The following is a 24512-nucleotide window of genomic DNA, read 5'->3' as shown; positions in this document are numbered from 1 at the left end:
TTCCACCAGTTTACAGAGTTTTTACCGACACGCAAAATAATGGCATGAAAACGGTATGTTTATTCATGAACGGTATTGCACTTAGGAAGATTACAGGTTAACCCTAACTTACCATCAGTCATAAGCTCCTCGATTTTCAATAACAGTGTTTTCACAATATTTCTACGTGTTATAACTCTCTTCTGGTAGCTAAAATTTATCTCCTCGTTCTAAGTTCTTTCAAATAGTCTTGATTTTTTAATCACCCTTTTTCCCTTTATACAACGCCACTATATTTTCAGAATAGACATACCCAAAAAAAAGTCTAAAGTGTGGAGGCTTATTTAGGCCTAAGTAGCCATCTGGAAAAAGTAAAGCTCCATTCCTTTTACTACATATGTACCAACACCCTTTATCTCTGGAACATATCTATACTAGTATGTGTCATTTACCTCATTTTGATAAAAGTTGCGATACCACTGAAACCGAAGAAGAAATGGTGTAAGATATGTCAATCTACTGAAAGGAATGGGCCATATCATATAATGCGAGTGAGTGAGTTGGATTTAACGCCATTTTCAACAGTATTCCAGTTATATCACGGTGTTTCAGCTTAATGTGAGAAGAAAGTGATGCAGGTTTCAGGCGTGTCTAATTTGGAAGAAGCAGAGGAAGTGAATGAGTCGTCAAATAACTATGCCTTGGAAACACTATCAGGTTTTCGCGAAAAGGTGAGCGCATCTTGCCACACACATCTATTGTTCGCTTTGGAAAAAAATCACTGGATGATATGGTACAAGTCAAAATAGGGAATTACTTCGGACATCATTTTTGTCACTGATGCGTCGAAGTTGGAAATGTCCTCCACTTGTCTACCATAAAACTATCTGAAAGCTTTACTCATATAAGGCCTTGAACGTTGTTACCTTAATCAACAACTTTTGCGCAAGAGCGTGGCACGTTGTGAACAAAAGCAAATGTCTTTCGTGAAAACAGGTGAGGTGAGGTGAGGTGAAATGGGGTTTAACGTCGCGTCCAAGATTATTGCACTTATATAGCGACGTGCATGTACGTGTGTGTGTTTGTGTGGCTGCTTGTACTAGTCCGGACTGATGCCGACTTATAGTGCTGGCTCACTGAGATACCATGCCGCAGTTGAACATGAATACCCCACTCAGACACAGTATACTGACTCCGAGCCGACCAGTCCTTGTTTTAGCCCCTTAATGCCGAGCGCCAGACAGAGTAACAACAAGTACCATCTTTTAACGTCTTTTGGTATGACGCGGTCGGGGATCGAACCCCGGACCTTCCGCTCTCCGGGCGGACGCTCTACCACTAGACCACGGAGGCGGTTTGAGGTGAGGTGAAATGGGGTTTAACGTCGCGTCCAAGATTATTGCACTTATATAGCGACGTACATGCACGGGTGCGTGCGTGCGTGCGTGCGTGTGTGTGTGTGCTTGTACTAGTCCGGCCTCATGCCGATTTATAGTACTAGCCTACTATGGACTCAGACTCCAAGCCGACCAGTCCTTGTTTTAGCCTTAATTCCGAGCGCCAGACAGGGTAACAACAAGTACCATCTTTTAACGTATTTTGGTATGGCAAGGCTCCACCACTAGACCACGGAGGCGGTTTTAGAGCAGGATTTTAACCACAGTTCTATGTATATAGTTTGTGGTGTTAATTATTTTCCAGGTGATTATAAGGATACGGTTGCCAATAAACACATTTATTACGTGTAAAACGGCTGGTTCCTGAAGCGTTTTGCAATTCGGAAACATCTGTGCATCGTTCATTGGAAACTGTCTCGAGGCGCATTCTGACTCTAGTAAACAGGTACATAAAATATGTGAGATGGGATGACAACAACAGCGGTTTCAGCTGGTTGAGACCTTGACCTTCATTTAGAACAGAACCACCGAGGGGCAGGATATGTCAACCAGTTTCACGAGCACTGTATTGATTCAGTTTGTTGTTTCAATAGATCATGGTTGTTATCGCGCGACGACCGCATTAATGCCGAATCAAATCACGAAGGAAATTAGCGTACTGGAAATGGCAGTTGGGGTTACGAAAACCTTTATGCTTTGGACATTTATATTTTTGTTCGGTCCTTTACAAGTGTTGATCTTTTGACATGTTAAAGTGAAGAGTGGATAAAGTGACGGCGTCTTTTTCCGATCTTCAGCTACGTCCTTTCAGAACGGACGTGTCAACATTTCATAATTCAAACATTGCAAACATTGAAAATGAAGACTTCTATGACGCAAGCCACTTTTTCACCATTAGTTTCTCCTGTCCTGATCTATATTTATCAATCAGTTTGTATAAAAAAATTCTTAACGTTTATTTGTTTCCAATCCCAATTCATTCCAAGGTCAGATGTTCTGACATATCCTAACATCTCTGACATTGGATGCTGTTTAAAGTCTAATCTAAAATGTAATCTTTGTTGAGCTTTCTTCTCTTCTTTCTGATGGTTTACAGATCCAACGACCCGATACATTGAGTAAATGGAGGGAAAAACAAAAATTGCTTTTAACAAATATCTTATCACCGCCGACCCGAATAAAGAAACACAAGGATACAACGATACAAGGATTGTTTCTAGAATCTTGGAACGCAGTAACGAAACGATTTTGCCATCCAAAACTCGCGTTTTTCACACCTCCTTGTAAGTGATATGCAATACAGAGAAAATAAATGTGTTGTATCTTTATATTTAGTCACAGTTTAAAAGAACAAGTTCCATTGTCACATTAAAAAATATGTCCCAAATGTCCCAAACAAATTTTTCGTAAAATTCCATACATCCACTAAAAACATAATATCATGTCAGTTATTTGGATTTTGTTATTTCCCACTGCCGAACTGATTTTTGTTCGGGAAAAAAATGAAAACTAATGATGGAAAAAGGCCTTGGTACGTGTTGATGTTTTTTTCCCCGTTGATGTATGAGCTTATATTATAGTCTTTGGGTTTTGTCGTTGTAGAATTTAAACAAAAAAATGTCAAACTAACTAACGACAGCACCACATCACACAGCATCACTGCCACACTACATCATACTGCATCAGCGCCACATGCTATTGTGACTTGAGAATTTAGTCAAGCGTTTAACCCCACAAAACATCACTACATCACTAGAACCCAATCAGCACCACACAACACTACCCCACAAAACATCACTACATCACTAGAACCCAATCAGCACCACACAACACTACCCCACAAAACATCACTACATCACTAGCACCCAATCAGTACCACACAACACTACCCCTCAAAACATCACTACATCACTAGCACCCAATCAGTACCACACAACACTACCCCTCAAAACATCACTACATCACTAGCACCCAATCAGTACCTCACAACACCCCACAAAACATCACTACATCACTAGCACCCAATCAGCACCACACAACACCACCGCACAAAACATCACTACATCACTAGCACCCAATCAGTACCACACAACACTACCCCACAAAACATCACTACATCACTAGCACCCAATCAGTACCACACAACACTACCCCACAAAACATCACTACATCACTAGCACCCAATCAGTATCACACAACACTACCCCACAAAACATCACTACATCACTAGCACCCAATCAGTACCACACAACACTACAGCATCACATCACACAGCATCACTGCCACACTACATCACTGCTGAATTACCATACTACACTTACACGTCACGTCACAACACAACACAACACAACGCACGACACGTCATCGCATCTCAGTCATGCGATTAAAAAATGACTTAAACATCGCTCTCACAACACTGCACAACACCATTAAGCATCACCACGACACGACACGACACAACACATCACCCAACACAACGCAACAAACCACACACTATAACACACAATAACACTCAACAACACACCACAACACGCCACACCGCACTCCACCACACACACAACACCACACAGCAGCACACTACACCGCACCACACACACCACACCACACCAAACACACCACACCACACCACACCACACCACACCAAACATACCACACCATACCACACCACACACATCACATCACACCACACCACACACCACACCACACACAATGCACCACACAACACAACAAAACACAACACATACAACACACCCAAACCACACCACAACACACCGCACTACACAAACCACACAAACACCAAACCAAGCCACACACATCACACCACACAACACGACACACTGCACACAACACACAACACAACACCACATACCGCACCGCACCACAGACATCACACACCATACTGCACCGCACAAACCACGCACACTACCCCGCACCACATGCACCACACACACACAACACAACACCGCACCGCAAACACCAGACACCACACTGCACCGCACACACTGCACCGCACACCACACACCATATCACACTACACACACTGCATCACACACACCACACACCACACCACCCCGCAACACACACACCACACACACCACACCGCACACTCCACACCGCACCACATGCACCACACACACTGCACCGCAAACACCAGACACCATATCACACCACACACACTGCATCACAAACACCACACCACACCACCCCACATCACACACACCGCACCACCCCGCACCACACACACCACACACTACACCGCACACCACACACCACACCACACTACACCAAGCCACAACACACACACAACACCACAACACAACACAACACACATACCTAACTACACAAACTACACCACACACACACATCATTCCACACCGCACCGCACCGTACCACGCTGCACTACACCGCACCGCACCACACCACGACACACCACAACACAACACAACACACACACACCTAACCACACAACAAACTGCACAACGCCACACACACCGCACCACAACACAACACAACACACACAGCACAACACACACACCTAACTACACAAACCACACAACACGACACACCGCACCGCACTACACACAGCACACCACAACACACACACACAACACAACATCACACACCGCACTGCACACACCACACTACACAAACCACACAACACACCACAACGCACCACACATTACACCACAAACATCGCATCGCACCACACATACCACACCATACCACACCACACACCGCACCCACACACCGCACCACACACCCCACAAACCATACCTCACCCCACACAACAAAACACAACACACCAATACCACACCACTACACACCGCACTACACAAACACCAAACCACACCACGCCACGCCACGCCACGCCACGCCACGCCACACACATCACACCACACAAAACAACAGAACACACTGCACACAACACACCACACAACACCACATACCGCACCGCAGACATCACACACCATACTGCACCACACACACCACGCACACTACCCCGCACCGCATGCACCGCACACACCAGACACCACCCCGCAACACACACACTGCACCGCACTTCACACACCATATCACACCACACACACTCTATCACACACACCACACCACCCCACAACACACACACACCACACCGCACACTCCACACCGCACCACATGCACCACACACACTGCACCGCACACACCACACACCATATCACATCACACACACTGCATCACACACACCACACACTACACAGCACACTCCCCACCGCACCACACACATTGCACTGCACACACCATATCACACCACACACACTGCATCACACACACCACACTGCACCACATCTCAAAACACCACACACTGCATCACACACACCACACAACACAACACAACGCACTGCACCGCACCACACCACACCACACCCAACCATACCACACCGCACCACACACCACATTGCACCACACACTACACCACACCGCACCGCACACACCACACTGCACCACACCACACCACACAACACACACACACTGCACCACACACCCACCATACAACACAACACAACACACTGCACCGCACACATCAGACACCATACCGCACCAGACACACCACACCACACCACACCACACCACACCACACCACACCGCACCGCACCGCACCACACACACCACACGGCACAACACCACACACTGCACCGCCCACACTACACACCATACCGCATCACACACACCACACCACACAGTGCACCACACGCACTGCACTGCACCGCACACCGCACACACCATACAGCACCACACACACCAGACACCACACTGCAACGCACACACCACACCGCAACACACCGCAACACACCGCACCACACACCCCACTATGCATCACATACACCACACCACGCCACGCCACGCCACGCCACACACCACACCACACACCGCACTGCACACATCACACACCATACTGCACCACACACACTGCACCACGCACACCACACACCACACCACACCACAACATACCACACCGCACCACAAACCACCCCGCACTACACGCACCACACACACACACCGAAACCGCACACACTAGACACCATACTGCATCACACACACCACACCACACAGTGCACCGCACACACTACACACCATACTGCACCACACACACCATACACACTACCCTGCACCACATGTGTCGCACACACCAGACACCACACTGCAACGCACACACCACACCGCAACGACAAACCCCACTATGCATCACACACACCACACCACGCCACGCCACGCCACGCCACGCCACGCCACGCCAGACACCACACCACACCACAACACACCGCACCACAAACCGCACTGCACACATCACACACCATATTGCACCACACACACTGCACCACGCACACCACACACCACACCACACCAAAACATACCACACCGCACCACAAACCACCCCGCACTACACGCACCACACACACACACCGCACCGCACACACTAGACACCACACTGCACCACACACACCACAGTGCACCACACCGCACCGCACACCATGCCACACCACACCACACCACACCACACCAAACACACACCACACCAAAACACACACCACACCAAACACACCAGACACAACACTGCACGGCAAACACCACACCACACACCACACACCACACCACAAAACACCACACGCTGCACCGCACACATCACACACCATACCGCACTACACGCACTACCCTGCACCACATGCACACACACACAACACCACACCGCACCTCACACACCAAACACAACACTGCACTGCACACATCACAACGCACCACACACATCACAAGACATCACACACACCACGCCACGCCACGCCACGCCACGACACGACACGCCACACAACGTAACACCTAACACCGCACCGCACCGCACCGCACCGCACACATCACACACCATACTGCACCACACACACCACACCACACCAAAACACCACACCACACCATCCCATACACTGCGCACACCACACACCATACCGCACCACACACACTTCACCACACACCACACACCACAACGCACCACACACACCACATCATACCACACCGCACTGCACACATCCGACACTACACTGCACTGCACACTCCACACAGCGCCACACCGCACCACAAACCATGCCACACGACACATCGCACCACACACACACACACCAAAACACACACCACACCAAACACACACCATACCACACACACCAGACACCACACTGCACCGCATACACCACACCACACACCACACACACCACGAACTGCACCGCACACATCACACACCATACCGCACCACACACACTACCACGCACCACACACACAACACCACACCGGACCGCACACACCAGACACCACACTGCACCGCACACATCACACACCATACAGCACCACACACCACCTTACCACACCACACAACACACCATACACTCCGCACACATTACACACCATACCGCACCACACACTGCACCACACACCACCACGCACCACACACACCACACCACACCGCACACATCAGACACTACACTGCACTGCACACACCACACCGCACCACTCACCATGCCACACCACACCACAACGCACCACACACACACCAAAACACACCACACCACAAAACAATACCACACAACACTACCACATCTCACCATCCACTACCACACAACACCACACAGCAATTCACGACACAACACATCAATAAACACAACGCAACGGAACACGGCATGAAACGCAGCACATCACACCAAACTACATCATACATCATACCATACTACACCGCATCACACCACAAAAGAGATCACACCACACCCAACCGATCCACACACCTCACTACTGCATCACATCTCGATCATGCAATTAAGAAAACACATCACGACACACCACACTACACCACACATCACCATTACCAACCAACCAACATCTTACCATCCACTACCACACGAATCGACACGACACAACATATCACTTAACACAACGCAACACCATGCAACGCAGCAAATCACACCAAACAACATCATACACCATACCACACCACACATCACACATAACGTCTACAAAACACCACTTCACACCACTCAACACCAAACACCACAACAACACTCACATACTACATACCACCAAACCATACCACACCTAACCAAACATCATCCACAAGACACACTCACACATCGCATCGCATCGCATCGCATCGCATCGCCCACACCAGACCACACATCACAACATAAACACATCCACATCCTCAAATTTACCCTACCTACACCGCACGTGGTATAAAGTGCACGAACTCAGAATAGCACGACGTAGCGGTAATCTGATATTCTTAGGTTCGAATCCACAGAGTGAACCATTTATTATTGCAACAGGTGTGACATCACAAAGCCATGCATGCGCACCTGCCTGTAGTTCATATGATTTTATGACGCTTCATGGATGTTTCTTTGTTATTACATCACGAAATCAGCAATATTCCAGCCGCATGAAGGATGTCTGGGACATAATCTGGACCAGACAATCTAGTGATTGATATCGTGAGCAACGATCCACGAATACGGGTTATCAAAACACGCAAACAACCAAGTCACCGTGTCTGACCATCCGATCTGTTACGTCCTCTCGTACGCTCAGTGGTTCAACGGGACCAATTCTAACTCGAAATTCCAGAGGGGTGGTATTGGTGAACATGGGTGAGTCTTTCCAGGAGTATTACATCCACGTTGGGGCAGGCGCACGAAGAATAGGCTTCCAGATAAACCCATGGGGAATCGAACCCTTGTCATTCATGACGAACCACCCTATCGCACCGTTAATCCGTGATAATCCAAACATAATATACAACACAACTATGACAAACGGTTTAAACACTATATATTTAATAACAAACAATAAGGTTTTAATGCAAAATTATTTGTATAAAAATTTTTTTTTTACATTATTGCACCTGAGGTATTACTCAAAACAATGAATATATATAACAATTGTAAAATGGTAAAAAATATATTGCTTGTCATTCAGAAAATATAATCTGAATATGAAATACCGATAAAATATTATTTAAATATGATATGAGTGGAGGGTTAATTCATCCAAAAAGATATGGAGCAATAAGTTTAAGATTAAAATCCTTTTTTGAAATATCAAAAACACGAATATCACAGAATTAGCTACATTTCAAGGGATACATATTTGGCACTATTTCTTAATTATTCATATTTGGAATTATTTCATATTGTTTAGGTAATAAATCATTGATGACGACTAGGGCCTTAATCTTTTCTAAATAAAAGCTTACCATAATACATATTTTAGATGGCAATTTGCAATAATAATATTTTTTATTAGATATTTCAAATATTTTGACCATGCTACATTTTTATTTATTCAAATTATTTGAGATTATGTTTCGCCGTATCAAGATACGTGATATATTTACTTACCTAGAACCTAACCAGTACATTCACATAGCAATTTATATATTTATACTTCAGATTAAAGATTGAAAGAATTATAACTAAAACTACTCATTATTCATCATAAATAATTTCTTCATATATTGATGGTGTCTGCGTTACAATGGAAACGATTTAAGAACTTAAGACACTATCTGTTTTAATTTAAAAACATCTAACTTTTTATTATCTCATTTTAACTTAATTTATTTCACTTTTTTGTGTTCAAACCACATTACAGGACTTTTCCCATGTTGGTACGAGGGTTAAAAATTCAAAGAATTTTGTATTATCATTTTTGTAAGCTTTTGATTATAAATTTATAAAGTATAACAAGATTTATCCAATTCAGAAATGTACATCAATCACTCTGTTTGATAGACACATATAATCATTCTCAACATCCCATAGTTTATTTACAGTCTATTTACTCCCCAAAGATATTAAAACAGTGCAGTAGAGAACGAAGATTGATCATGACCATTGTAATTATTTTGCCGTGAGAATTATTTTTATGACTACTTTCTGATTTAGATTTATATTGAACACGATCACTGTAATTATTAGCCTTTGAAAAAAGCGATTTTATTGGTACTTTCTGATTTAGTTTTGTCTTCTGATTGAACATCATCACTGAAACTATTTAACCTTAGAAAAAAGTGATTTTATGAGTATTTTCTAATTATAGCTACAGATTTTATCATCAATGTAACTATTTAACTTTTGAAAAGAATTATTTTAAGGGAATTAAACTTTAGAAGAGACTTTAGATTTAGAATTCGTCTTAGTTACCGTCTTATTTAATGATTTTTATTATAGTTAAAAATGTTCCAAAATGGCCCTTATTTCCTATCATATTCATAATCGGTTTTATTTTAGACCCGGACTTTCTTTTCCCCGGCCGGTGCTGGTGCTGACTCAGACACATCAGAGGCTGCCTGGCGTCTCTTGAGAGGTCGCCGACGTTTCCTGTGAGTCTCCGGCGGAGTATCGAGGGGAGTCTCGTCGTCGCTGTCGGCCCCGAAGACCTCCCTGACCAGCTCAGCAAAACGACGTCGCTCCGCCTTGCGGAGAGCACGCCTCCTCTTCCTCGACTCCTGCTCCTCCTCCGAGTCTTCGTCGAAACATGCCTGGGAACAAACACGTGGTTGATAAAAAAAATATGTCGATGAAATAAATAGTATGGCGGCGGTGGTTTGTTATTTGTTATTTGTTGAACATTTGTTTTCTTTCTTGCCGTCATCTGGTCTGACCACCCGGTATTTATAGTGACCTCTTACAAACAAGCAAAGGTTACTTGGCACTCTACCACGGGGTGACCATGCACTTACAACAACAATTAAACAAAATATCTTTAAATTCTATTTTTATCGCCTTTAGGGGTTTGTTTTGAAAAAAATATATCCATAAACCAAGTCCCTTTGTGTTGCTAAACGCCGCACACAACAACATTCCAGCTATATTACGGCAGCCTGTAAATAATCGAGTCTGGACCAAACAATCTAGTGATTGATATTGTGAGCCACGATTGACGCCGTAGGGGCACGGTGACACGCTATCAACCCAGTCACCACCGAATCTGACCACCCGATCTATTTTGTGGCCTCTTACGACCAGCATCGTTTGCTTGGGATCAATTCTAACCCGGTATACCCATGTAGTCATACAGTATTGACTCAATAATCGGTGTTATTTACGACGTTGCTGGAACATTAAGATTCCCAATTTCGTTCAATTCCCTCACCCACAAGACCCGGATTGAAATTACAGAAAATTGTGTGATAAACTCCTACCTTCCTCTTGGTCGCCATCTTGGGGGGCTCGGTCATATTGAGCTTGCCGAAGCACCTGATGAGGCGACGGGGAGCGCAGGCACGTGGACGTGGTGGGCCAATGCTGAGGCGGCTGAATGGTTCGACGAGGTCATCAACCTTTCTCCTCTTGGTGCTCTTGCCCTTGCCCTTGCCAGTGTAGGGTACGGGGGCAGGAGGCGGTGGAAGCAAGGCCTCGTCGTCTGAATCGCTGCTGGAATCATCACTCTGGAACAAAGATGGAGGTATAAAGACACATTCATCAGGTCTATCCTTTAAAGGAACAAAATCCGTGTTTAGTTGTAATATAATTTTTTAATTGTAGGTGTAACTGTAATATTCCACTAGTGACATTAGAAGTGAGTGAGGAAGTTTGGTTTTGCTCCGCTTTGAACTTTATTTCATTTATATCACGACGTGTCAAAATGGTGAAACCCCGAAGTGATGCAGGTCTAAGATGTTTGTTTAAACACTTTAGTGAAACACACGAGCACGGGTTTGGTGCTGGCAAACCTAGACTATAATCAGGTTGATCCCAAGATCACAGTTTTCTGGCACGCCAAAGGGACAATTGGACCACTCGCGCTCCATTACATTAGAAGTCGATAAAGTAATACATGTTACAGAACTTACAAACGAACATTTTAAATTGGCCAGATTTACACTGATGGAATATTTACCTCATCTTCGTTGTACCAAACCCTGAGACCTCGAGCCTTGAAATGATAAAAAAAAAGAGATGAAGTTGATGAATAATGACGAAAACACACAATACATATTACATTGCATAATGGTAACTATCAAACATTTACTAGGGCCCGTTCCACAAAGCGATCGTAGGGCTACGACTGTCGTAAGTCTATGTTTAAGTATGGGAGTTACGATCACCTTAGCGCTACTATCGCTTTGTGGAACGGACCCCTGGTCCATAAATGAATTCCACGTATTCCAGTGCTCTGGTCCAAAACATGCCAAAATCTGTATGGTCTTGTAGCTTTAGTTATCATGTAACTAACAGTTTATATCCATTTAGTCATACGTGACATAAAAAAAGAAATTATCAATTAATTGTAAATTGGACAATACTTAGTTCAAACTTCTAATATTAATATGTTAGCTATCTACAATCCCGTTATATCACAACAACATGGTAATATAATCCTCAATTTATGTGTGTACATCATTAAAAAAAAGTATCTTCTATCATATTTCATAATCAAGAGCACCATAAAACCCCTACCAAATTATCTAATATCGAATCACACAGGACAAATGCAGGGTCACAACCTACCTGAGGACCATATCTAGTGATCGTAAGTCTCTTCTCAAGGTCAGGGTCAAAGGTGACAGCCGAGGAGGTGCCGGGAGTTTGTTCGAGGCAGGAAGATGACGATCCATGAGCAGCTGAGCCGTATCCTGAACTGGAGGATGATCCTGAGCTGCAACCTGAGCTGGCAGCTGATCCAGAGCTTGATCCAGAGCTTGATCCATATGCAGAGGTGGTGGGGGATCCAGAGGAGCATGGAGATGTCTCAGCACTTGGTCCAGACTGAAACATACAATATGTGGCCACAGTGAGCATTGTCAGGTTGTGTGGAGGACAATGAAATGGGGTTACAATAATGTGATACATGTTACACAGGTTAACATTTACGGATTTTTTTTAAATGTATTTCATAACCAGGAATCTCAGGTGCCTTTTTAAAAATCATTTTGGGCTTGTTTATTTTGTACCTAAGAATGTACCCCATCTTGGCCAACGATACTGAATTTTGTGGTCCAAGACGACAAAGCTGGTGGTCCAAGCTAACTAACCTTGTGGTCCAAGATACAGGAATGATCCACTTCTGGAGTGGGGTGGTCCGAGACATCGTCTTCCTCACTGCTGGAATCCTCGTCCTCAGAGGAGCTGCTGGATGAGCTGTTGGATGAGCTAGAGGAGCTGTTTGATGAGCTGTCAGAGCCGCTGTCGGATGAGCTGTCGGAACCGTTACATTTGGCACATGGGCTGCTGTTGCACGTGCTGCTTGAAGATGATGAGGCATCATCCCAGTCTGAGTCTGAGCTGGAGTCTGAGCTGCTCCCCGAGTCTGATAATGGCAGGGCCACAGTAGCAGGGTTCACTTCAGTCTGTAACGAGATGCAAGAGGAATGATTCATGAGGTTCATATACAAATGCGATACACATATGTCTCTGATACCAAACTGCATTTTCCCTTATAATCAAATTATAAAAAAATACCTGGCTCGAGTCACATAAAAGGAAAATTCTTTGGTTTCTTTCATTATCTGTACATCATGGTGAATATGTAATGACAACTGGTTTTAAAAGACTTAAGGGTATCTTATAACAAATTATATTAAACGTGACGTGATATGTACGTTTAAGATTAATCTCATTCATATAAAAACATTTTGTCCCCTGTTCTAAACAGTCCTGTTGCACGTTGTTTCCTTAACAGCTCATCGATCATGATAGACCGACATCAAAGGTGTTTTCAAAAATGTCAGCATGTAACTTTACCTTGTTCTGAGAATCAGTTAGATCAACCTCAGTCTGACGTGAAGCGGGGACAACCTGCTCTGAGCTGAAGGCATCAATCGCTCTAGGGGAGACAACCTCTTCTTCCTCATCTGATGACGGCAGAGGAGCAGCCGCAACCTGCTTCATGGAGACGGAGAAAACCTGCAGAGAAAAAAGAGGCAATGGTTAACATGTCCGTCCTGTACTAGCCAGATATGTGTTAATGCAACATATGATAAAAAATATGTATAAAATGCATTCCAAGTTTCTTTTTTAACACCCTATAAACAATCCAAGTTGAACTTACATTATTTTATATTCGGCTTATTCAGTACCTGAACGTGTTCAGGCTTAGGCATTTCTCCGAACTCGGACAGCAGGGGCGCTCGATCACTCATGGGGCGTCGAAACAGACGAGGGTCCCGGGGGGACACACGGTCACTGAGGGCGCACAGCTTGTGTCGGTAGATTGAGACATGGCGTGGTTTGCTGGGGTAGACGCCAAGCTGGAAGCTCAGATCCATAGGCAGTGACTTGTCCGGGAGGCTGAAGGAGACTCCGTCGGCGAGGACCGGGGGTCCAACACCAGGGGAGGTCCATCCTGAAAGCAGAGAGACAGGACTGTTATTCACTAGCATCAGAAGAACATGAACTTAATGTACAGTAAACTACGGTTATAACGAACACGCTTATAACGAACTGACTGATGTAACGAACTTACTTTTTGGTCCCGACTACTTGCTGTAGTCATGCTGTATATGTTCATATAACGAACTACGGTTATAACGAACTAAAATTAGTAGTCCCTTTGAGTTCGTTATAACCGTAGTTTACTGTAGTATGAAGTGAGTGAAAAAGTGAGTTGTGGTTAACGCCGATTTGAATAGTATTTCCTTTATATTAATTCCAGCTTGATCTGGGTGGAAAGTGATGCTTGCGAAATCTGATGTTTGTTGAAACTTACTAGACGGCAGCGTTAGAAATTATCACTAGTCCTGTAGTCCTTGCCAAACTGCCCAATAGTTAAGGTATCATAAGGGCTAGTAGAAATTTGCCATTTTGAAGGGTTTAGCTATGTTATCATTATAAGGACAAGTGGACTGAAACTGTTAGTTTCTACTACTGGACGGATATGAATCATATGAAACTGTCAAGCCTAGAAATATTATACAGGCATTTGAACCCACGATCACAGGTTTCGAGCACGCATAAGGGACGCAACTCTGGACAGTGAATTGCGGTGACTGAGGCAACTTGTCCACATGTGCTCCACTAAATATATAAACTACCTAGGGTATACCAAATACATGCAGTGTTCAGTAGTTCTAGTGAGAGTAAATTGCGTTTTACGCCACTTTGAACGGCTGGGGAAGTAGAAACGTCTGGTCGACTCTAAATCATGGCATAATGTATGGTACTGTATTTAAAATAAAGATTTTAATGAAAATAAATTATAAAACGATGTACATTTTACAAACTAAATGTTTCTTGTATTCTTTTTATATGTTTTTTTACATGTATGGGTGTGTGTGTGTGTGTGTGTGTGTGTGTGTGTGTGTGTGTGTGTGTGTGTGTGTGTGTGTGTGTAAATAATCATCCAGTTTGTCCCAAGAGTTCACCTATAAAGAGCAGGGCTGCTGCTTTGATGACCGCAACTGTCATATGTGACCAAATAGTGAACTAATAGAATACACTATTCATCATACTGCTTGGATGCAACTGGGTTTGTTGCATTTACTTGCCAAAATTGTGATTGGGGATAGGTGGTTAATATCGTGGAATATATGTTTCGTGCCTTCTAATATTGGACCATATCAGACTATCCGTAGTACTTTATTTAGGTGATCAGTACAACATGTTTTCAGATTTTCTAGGACATGAAATGAATCCCATCAACAAATCTCATAATTCCTCATTAAATTTGGTTATGACATGCATGAAATTGTATTGATGACACCAGTTGAATCACTGGTAACAACAATACACAAAGGACAAGGGCTATGGTCAAAGAAACAATTACACTGTCCTATCTGTGTCAGTAAAAGTAATGGTTTTCACATTTTTAGCTACAAAGGCTCTTCGATAAGGCAATAACGGCACCAACCCTTTTTTCATAAAAAACAAGCATTCCTATTAGCGGAAAAACTTACAGTCTAAGGATTACATATTGTACAGTATTGCCAATACAACTCGGGAAGTTGGTCATGCTTGTGATGTTAGTTTGAGTAGCCTTGTAATTACTAATTAATTCATGGATACATAATTCATGATAGACTCAGTAAATTGATAATGACAATTCGCATTTGTTTTTACTGAAATACAAATTCAACTACAACTTACTGCAACATTTTAACACGTTTCTACATCAGGTTAGATTCCCTTTTTGGAGAACTTCCTAATATCATTTGATGACAATAAACTAACTTAGGTGTTATATTTTTTGTTGGAGATGTTATAAAACTTTAACTAGCTGCTTAAAATTTTTATCATCATTTGAAATCTTTCGTTAAATAATTGTGCTTTTGCATTGTGAGCCTATTCTGACACAATATCCTCCCAAAACACTGTAAATCCAAAAAATACAATTTACAGTAGTTTTTTAGGTCATCGGGAATTTGGGAATTGATCTATGGTTACAAACGAAGTACACTTGGCAAGAAATTTGGGATAAATATGTTGTTTAAAATTCAGATTGTGGAAAAGTTATTTTTTTTCTTCAGTTCAGATTTCTTTAAATATTGCAAACACTGCAACAATTTTAAACTAGGAATTAAAACCTCTTCCCTTTATTGGTTAGAGAAATACAAGTCACCCCAACAAAGCGATAAAATGAGTCATGAAATAAAATACATAACTCAATTTGAAAATGTTACTGACATTTCCTCCTTACAGAATATCGGCCTCTGAGCACATCTCCTATTCTCATACTAGTTATATATCTGAAATCTGTATACGACATTACAAAGAAAACCGAACAGCCTCAGCCCCAGTATACCAGTAGCTTCCACGTGTCGTTTTTATTTAATAATATGAATTCGGGGGCTAAAAAATAATAACGGTATGCAATGTATCAATATTTTGTCTTCCGTTTCTAAATTACTATAAACATAGGTCTCCAGTGTAGGGTCATATTTTATGGCGTCCATATGAATTACGTTATGGTTCCAGTAATGGTTCTCGTAACGGTTCCAATAGGTAAAACAAGCAGGTTTGCTTATCTGGAGATCTGTACAAACCTTCCTTCGGGATATATTTCGGGAAACTGTGTAGTTTATCAATATAATATTCAGTGCAACATATCAAGTTATGTGTAACTTAAATGCTAAAATAACATTAGCTTTCTCGCTATAATAAATACATTTCAAGTTCAAATAGCAAATTAAACATCGCTTACTGCTCTTTTACTGGGACCATAAGGCATTTATTGATAAATTCTATTTTCTTGTTAATTATTAAAGGCATATGTTTAAATACCAAGTTATCTACATAATTAATATCTGCTGAGTGATCCTGCAGAAAGTTTGGTACCTTAAAACTTGTAACAGTATGCTTTAATCTTACATTGCAAGTGTAACGCACTGAAATAGTTATTACTTTCGTTCCCCAAATGTGATATCAAAACAAATCCCTTCACTCAGAACTACAGTTCCATGTCCCACTACCCGTCCCAACATTATTCCACTTAGTTGCTTGTAAAATGTAACAACATTACTCACTCAAATTATTGGAGCCAAATAATAATCACAATGGAATAATATATACTTCACTCATGAAAAATTCTTCCACACGCTGTAGCTTTAGATGCATGAAGTTTGTAGAAATCTACCGCTACTTGAGTTAAGTTCTACAAACAGTGATTTATTGGACACTCTTGTGCCTTCATATTATGATAAACTCCAACAACATGGAGTGTTTAGCAGTAACTTACAGTACAATAGAAATTATGGAATAATTATGGTATCATACTGAGGTATATACAAACATTCAGCGGTACAGAATTGTACATGGGAATGAAGAGCAACATCAGCATTGCAAGTATACAAAATATTATTTATTTTTCATTGAAAATGTTAACCACAGACACCGGAGGGTGAACACAAGAAAACACAAAGATGAAATAGAGATAGAAGTTATGCTGGTGATGAAACAAAAGAAGATACTTAGTTAAGATACCGATGGCAAATTGGGGCTTGTCAGGTATTTACTATATTACTAATAACACCTAGGTCCTGTTCATAAACTGGCGCTAAATATATAATAGTCAAAACCACAATTGCGCATTGGACTAGGACCAGTGGAAATTACATACTTGAATGTTTCTCCATATTCGGAAGCGGGATTGCACACAAAGACAATGGTAGGTTGTCATTTTACGTGTCTGCAGCACGAGTATGCGTAAGAATCAACTGCTCCAATGGACTTACTTTCTATCAAGGTGAGATAGGGACTAAACTATGCTCTTTTCCATATTGTTATCCTTCGAGGGGTTTTATATGGCATCAGTAATTCGCCATCTTAGTTGAGGTAACATTTTCGACTTTAGCTAGCTTTATTGTACCATACTGACTGATGACTAGGCACGATTGGTAATTACTTAGGTCTACACTTCGGGGTTAATATTTTGAAAGAGTTAAAGATAAAGCTCAAACCAAAAATTATCAACAAGACAATAAAAAGGCACACACATCGAGACGTAGAAGAAGACAAATAAAGGAAAGAAAGCAAAGAGATACCTGAGACAAAAGAGAACATAGGGCAAGCAAGAGAGGAGCAGCAACAGAAGTGTTTGAAATCAAGAAATTCGCAGTACTTTTCAGCACAAACGAGGCGTGTTATCAGAGTTTTCCGTTCACAGTGAACAAAGATGGCTGATTGAAACGACCGTTGCTTAGCAACCTCCCACCGAGGTTATCACGCGATATTTGGTTGGATTGAAAATGTAAACGGGAAATATATCCCGACGCTTCCGGTCGGTCTGATTAACAAAATCAGGTTTCGCGTTTGCGGGTTATCAGACGCCCATTATAATCTACGTCACATTTATTTCACACTCACCTGCGATACATAGATCTACATCCCTGGGGAATTACCCATACATTTAACATCAAGTGACACAATATTTAATTGTCTTTGTCACTGATACAAATGGTCCAGGTGAAACCAAGCGAAATAGATCATAAGAAACGAACGCTGTGCTTGGAAAACTGTAGATCTACTTGTTTGAAATGTAAACAAAGCAAAATTCAGATTTTAGCGTGTGTAGCATTTTCTCTTATTTTGAGAGGTCTATTCGTCTGCCCGTTGCATACTTTGGGTCAATGCATGGGAAGAGTATCATAGCAAGAATTAGGGAAAACATACAAGACAATGATTTGGTCCATTCAACAGTCAGAAATTGTCCAAGTTTCCGCCCTGCGTGACACCGCCACGACTAACGCAAACGCACAACGACAATGGTACTTCTACTAGATCTACTGACTAATTCTCTTGGTTACAACAAGAGTCATCCGAAGATGACATATCCCCCCGACGTGGCATGTCGGTAAACTGTGTGTACCTTCAAATGTATTTAGATTGGCAAGGAAATCTTTTTCCTTGATGCCAAAACCAGAAATATAATGAAGGTTATTAAATATTTGTTCATGTAGCTCACTTTCTGATGATCTCAAATGTCAGGGGCTACAAATTAAAAAGATTACTAGTGAACATGATTGATATGTGCATAAGTTTGGTGAATCTCTGTCGCATGGTTTAGAAGATATGCTCCAGACGAGGACATTACCCTAAGTTCATCAATTTTCAACTTAAATTGAAAAAAGAAAAAAAAAGAAAAAATCGGTTAATACTAATAGCAAAGGCACCACTACATAACCTGCTTGATAGGTGTAAAGATATGGTCCGGACAAGAGCAGTGCCCTCAAATTTCCTAATTTCATCATATTTCCATGAAAACGACAAAAATATAAAATTCTAAAAATCTCTAAATAGCAAAAGGCACTTCTACTGAGCCTGATTGGTAAGTGTACCAAGTTTTGGGAAGCTAGGTTGGACGGTTTAGGAAATATGCTCCGGACAAGAGCACTACCCTCAAATTTCGTAAGTTCATTATATTTCCATGGAAACGACAAAAATATATATTTCTAAAAATCTCCAAATAGCAAAAGGCACTACTACTGAGCCTGATTGTTAAGTGTACCACGTTTTGTGAAGCTAGGTTGTACCGTTAAGGAAATATGCTCCGGACAAGAGCACTACCCTCAAATTTCCTAAGTTCATCATATTTCCATGGAAACGACAAAAATAAAAAATTCTAAAAATCTCTAAATAGCTAAAGGCACTTCTACTGAGCCTGATTGGTAAGTGTACCAAGTTTTGGGAAGCTAGGTTGTACGGTTTAGGAAATATGCTCCGGACAAGAGCACTACCCTCAAATTTCCTAATTTCATCATATTTCCATGGAAACGACAAAAAAAATAATCTAAAAATCTCTAATTAGCAAAAGGCACTACTACTGAGCCTGATTGGTAAGTGTACCAAGTTTTGTGAAGCTAGGTTGTACGGTTTAGGAAATATGCTCCGGACAAACACTGATTACAGACGGACGGACAGACGGACATACTGATGGCTATATCCCCCCGTCATATGTCTTGGGGATAATAAAACATAAAAACATATAACAATACACGACACATTTATGTACATATACGATCCCTGAATCAACGAAAGTCCTCCTCTGAAAGTCCTGCGTACAGCTGTCAGTGAACACGCCATTTTGTAAAAGTCACCGGTTGTGATGTGATAGGTAAACATTGTTGTACATGTTTTCGTAATTTATTCGAGGTGAATAAACGCGCATACAATCATAAGTATTATCCAGGTGCTTTCGCTGTAGATTGTGCGTATCTTTTACATTTCACGCAATGAATTGCTCTATGGATATTTATTAAAGTTCAGTATAATATCATACGTAGATCTAGGCCACAATATATGTGTGAACCTTTGATGTTTTCCTGGATTTTTAACCTTATTTAAAAGAAACTGGCAAAATATGTGTCTTATACCAAATTTCTTACCTTTAGGCAAGTGTTAGAAAATAATATGTAAATGAAACTAAACTCACTTAAAAGACCACACACAAAGACCAGTTTCACAAAGCGATCTTAGTGCTACGACTATTGTAAGCCTATGTTAAAGTATGGGAGTTACGATAATCTTAGCGCTAAGATCGCTTTGTGCAAGTGTGCCCAGGTTGTTAACTGGTGCCTTTGGCTATTTAGAGATGTTTACAATTTTTATGTTTTCAGTTTCCACGGCAACAAGTTTGACTTTGACACTGTTCATAGTGGTGCGTTTGTCTGGACCATACCTCGAATGGGTATTTTTCATGAAACTTTGCATATGAACAGACCAGGATGTCAACTGGCGCCTTTCTCTAATTCCGTTCCCACGTTAAAACGTTTGACTCTGTTCATATTGTTGTGTAACTGACATAGAAATACAAAGTTCCCAATCCTAAATCCATGGTATTGTTTTGATACTGAAAGCTCAATGACTACTCTTGTATACGGACACATTAGATAGATATTCTCTTTTCAAGTTGACTTGACTTGTTCTTTGATTTGTGATTTGTCGTCAGAGAGCATGGCTACACCTGACCAAAATGGTTTGCTGTCATTTTTTCTTCAGGCACAACACCCAATTATTAACAAATATATTTCGGTAATGTGATTTGTCCAGGCTGATGTATATTGCTGTCGGTCTATCTTACTGTTATGGATGCATGACACGCACGGAGCCATGTACATCAGCGCGTGCATCTTCCTCACGGTCATGCCAGTCCCCTCCCCTGTTTTATGTAAACCTGGTTTCCCAGTTGATTATTATTTACTTTATATTTGTTTGCACTGGTTTTCACTTTGTTTACAAACAGTGATACCGCCGTATTGACAATGTTTATGGCTGGCTTATTGGAATATTTCTGATTTCATATACTAATCGATTGATCCAATTACTGGTGAAACTTCATTTGTTCACCCGTCCAGTTGAATGTAGCAATACCAATATTATTTAATATTAGATTCTATTATTTGAATCCATACTAAACAACTTAACACAAGCTGACTTCTTTCACATAGCATGGCCCGGATTACAAATTATTCATATTCTTGGTGAATCCGTGATGCAGTAATATCGACACCTACGTTGTAAGGATGCTGTAAAAACTTGTTTCAGTCTTAAACATTACTTTGGCATTCTGAACCACATAATTGCCCGTTCGTTCAGAACACAACCCGGCCAGAGAGTGCTGGTTCTCTTTGAAACACTGTCGCTCCCTCACCCATACTATTCCTGACTGACATTGTCCTTTCCATTGAGCGATAGCTCATAGTCTATGGGTGTCCAATAGTGTAAAACGTTAAATGTCACTCAAAACATAATTCATTATGCACTAAGTTAGTTGATAAATTAATGACAATAAAATGTATATTTACAGCTAAAGTCAGGTAGCAAGTTTAACTTCAACTCACTGAATAGCATTTAACAGGTTTTTACACTAGGTTAATTCACTTTTTTTGAGCTTATCCTAATATTATTTGCTTACAATAAGCTACATTATGTATCCGAACATTTATTTTCTGAGAGGTGTTATTTACAATATGCCCCTAAATTCTGAAAAATTGTTCCTCGAAATCATGCCTCCTACAGTATAAACTCGGAGGTTGTATTATACTGTACTAGTTTATCTGTATGCAGCATAAAAATAGCAGTCTGAGTACCAGTTTCATCGGTTTGGGGGTATTTTATTTTCTGAATTCAAGGGCTAAATTGGAATTATGTGATGTAACAATATTTGGGCTTCCTCTTCAAAATTACCATACAGCTAGGTATCGGGTGTAAAGTGAGTGAGTGAGTGAGTGAGTATGGTTTTACGCCGCTTTTAGCAATATTCCAGCAATATCACGGCGGGGGACACCAGAAATGGGCTTCACGCATTGTACCCATGTCGGGAATCGAACCCGGGTCTTCGGCGTGACGAGCGAACGCTTTAACCACTAGGCTCCCCGACCGCCCCCTCGGGTGTAAAGTCGTATTTATTTGTGTTCATGTTACTATCGCAGAAATGGTTATTGATTTTAACTTTAGGGTTCCAGTACGTAAAACATACATGTATGCTCATCTGAAGTTATGGACCTTCCTTCCTTCAAGATTTATTTCTTGAAACAAAAGCGATTTACGAAACCAGTTTCTAAATATTATTCATTATGTTGGTTAAATGCTTAAAAAGTTTCTTTCTGTAATATTTATATTTCAATTTTAAATAGAAAACTAACATCACTTTTTTTACTGGTTCCCTCTTTTTCTTTTGTTGTTAATAATTAATAGCATATGTTCAGACAAGTAACATACATAAATAATTTTGTTAGGTGTTGATTGATCCTGCAGAGAGTGTGGTACCTTTAAACGCATAACAGTACGTTTGTTTACATTGGAAGTGTATGGCAATGAAAGGACATTAAATCATTCTTAACCCACAATCAAAATTACAACTTTGTCCCAACATTGGAGACTTACTGGTATTATTCTTCTTTGTTTCTTGTAAATGTAACAGTACTACACACACAATTTAGTCACAATGGAGTATATACTTCAGCCACGTAAATATTCCACTCTGCATCTTTAGATGCATGAAATTTGTATCTCTACTTAAATGATTTAAGTTCTACGGACAGTGTTAAATGGGACACTGGTGTGCCTTCATATAATAATGAACTCAAGCACAATTAGGTGCTTAGCTGTAACTAACGTACAGTACTATAAAAATATAGAATAAACGTGGTATCAATATCATACCATACAACATAAAGCGGTACACAATTGTACATTGGTAATGAAGACATAAGCAGTGCAAGTATAGGACAAAATATTTATTTTTTCTTGAAAACATAAACCAGACACCAGAGAAGGTGAACAGAAGACAACACAAAGAACTTTAATTAGAGATAGAAATGTGTGCTGATATTAAATTAAACAGCTGAACAGATTGAATGAAGAGACCGATGGCAAATTGTGGCTTGTCAGGTATTTTACTAATTTACTAATAACACCTAGGTCATTTTCATAAACTGCCGCTAAATATATAATAGTTAAAACCAAAGTTGTCCTTAGGATTAGGCCTAATGGAAGTTACATACTTTTGAATGTTTCTCCCTATTCGAAGGCGCGTTACTCAAAGACACAAGATGAAAATAGATTGGCATTTTATGAATATGCAGTACGAATGTGCGTAAGAATCGAACCGATCTAATGTACAAACTTTCTATCAAGGGGCGACTGGCACTAAATTATGCTAATTTGTTGTCCTTGGGTGTGTAAATATCAG

At 41.4% G+C, this 24512-nt stretch overlaps 1 protein-coding gene across 1 annotated transcript; it reads right to left on the bottom strand.

Annotated features, from left to right (window-relative positions):
* Nucleotides 1-12266: 12266 nt before the first annotated feature.
* Nucleotides 12267-18456, bottom strand: LOC124114185 (uncharacterized protein DDB_G0271670-like). Its single transcript, XM_046474762.2, has 6 exons — nt 18441-18456; nt 14467-14732; nt 14132-14293; nt 13423-13737; nt 12899-13156; nt 12267-12323 (listed from the first exon to the last, which is right to left on the bottom strand). Exons 1-6 carry the CDS (start codon nt 18454-18456, stop codon nt 12267-12269), a joined length of 1074 nt encoding a protein of 357 aa, XP_046330718.2.
* Between the last annotated feature and the right edge of the window lie 6056 nt (nt 18457-24512).

This window comes from Haliotis rufescens, unplaced genomic scaffold (genome assembly GCF_023055435.1).
Source record: "Haliotis rufescens isolate VD_foot unplaced genomic scaffold, xgHalRufe1.0.p SCAF_2, whole genome shotgun sequence".
NCBI lineage: Eukaryota > Metazoa > Mollusca > Gastropoda > Lepetellida > Haliotidae > Haliotis > Haliotis rufescens.
Note: the sequence above shows the minus strand (reverse complement) of the source record. Positions and strands in the feature narration are given on the sequence as shown.

What these genes read in the sequence shown, in the direction of transcription:
- LOC124114185 (XM_046474762.2), bottom strand. An exon ending in CCTGTATCTTGGACCACAAG is followed by an intron (nt 13,157 to 13,422) that starts GTTAGTTAGCTT and finishes TGTATGTTTCAG; the next exon opens with TCTGGACCAAGTGCTGAGAC. An exon ending in TCACTAGATATGGTCCTCAG is followed by an intron (nt 12,324 to 12,898) that starts GTAGGTTGTGAC and finishes TATCATTTCAAG; the next exon opens with GCTCGAGGTCTCAGGGTTTG.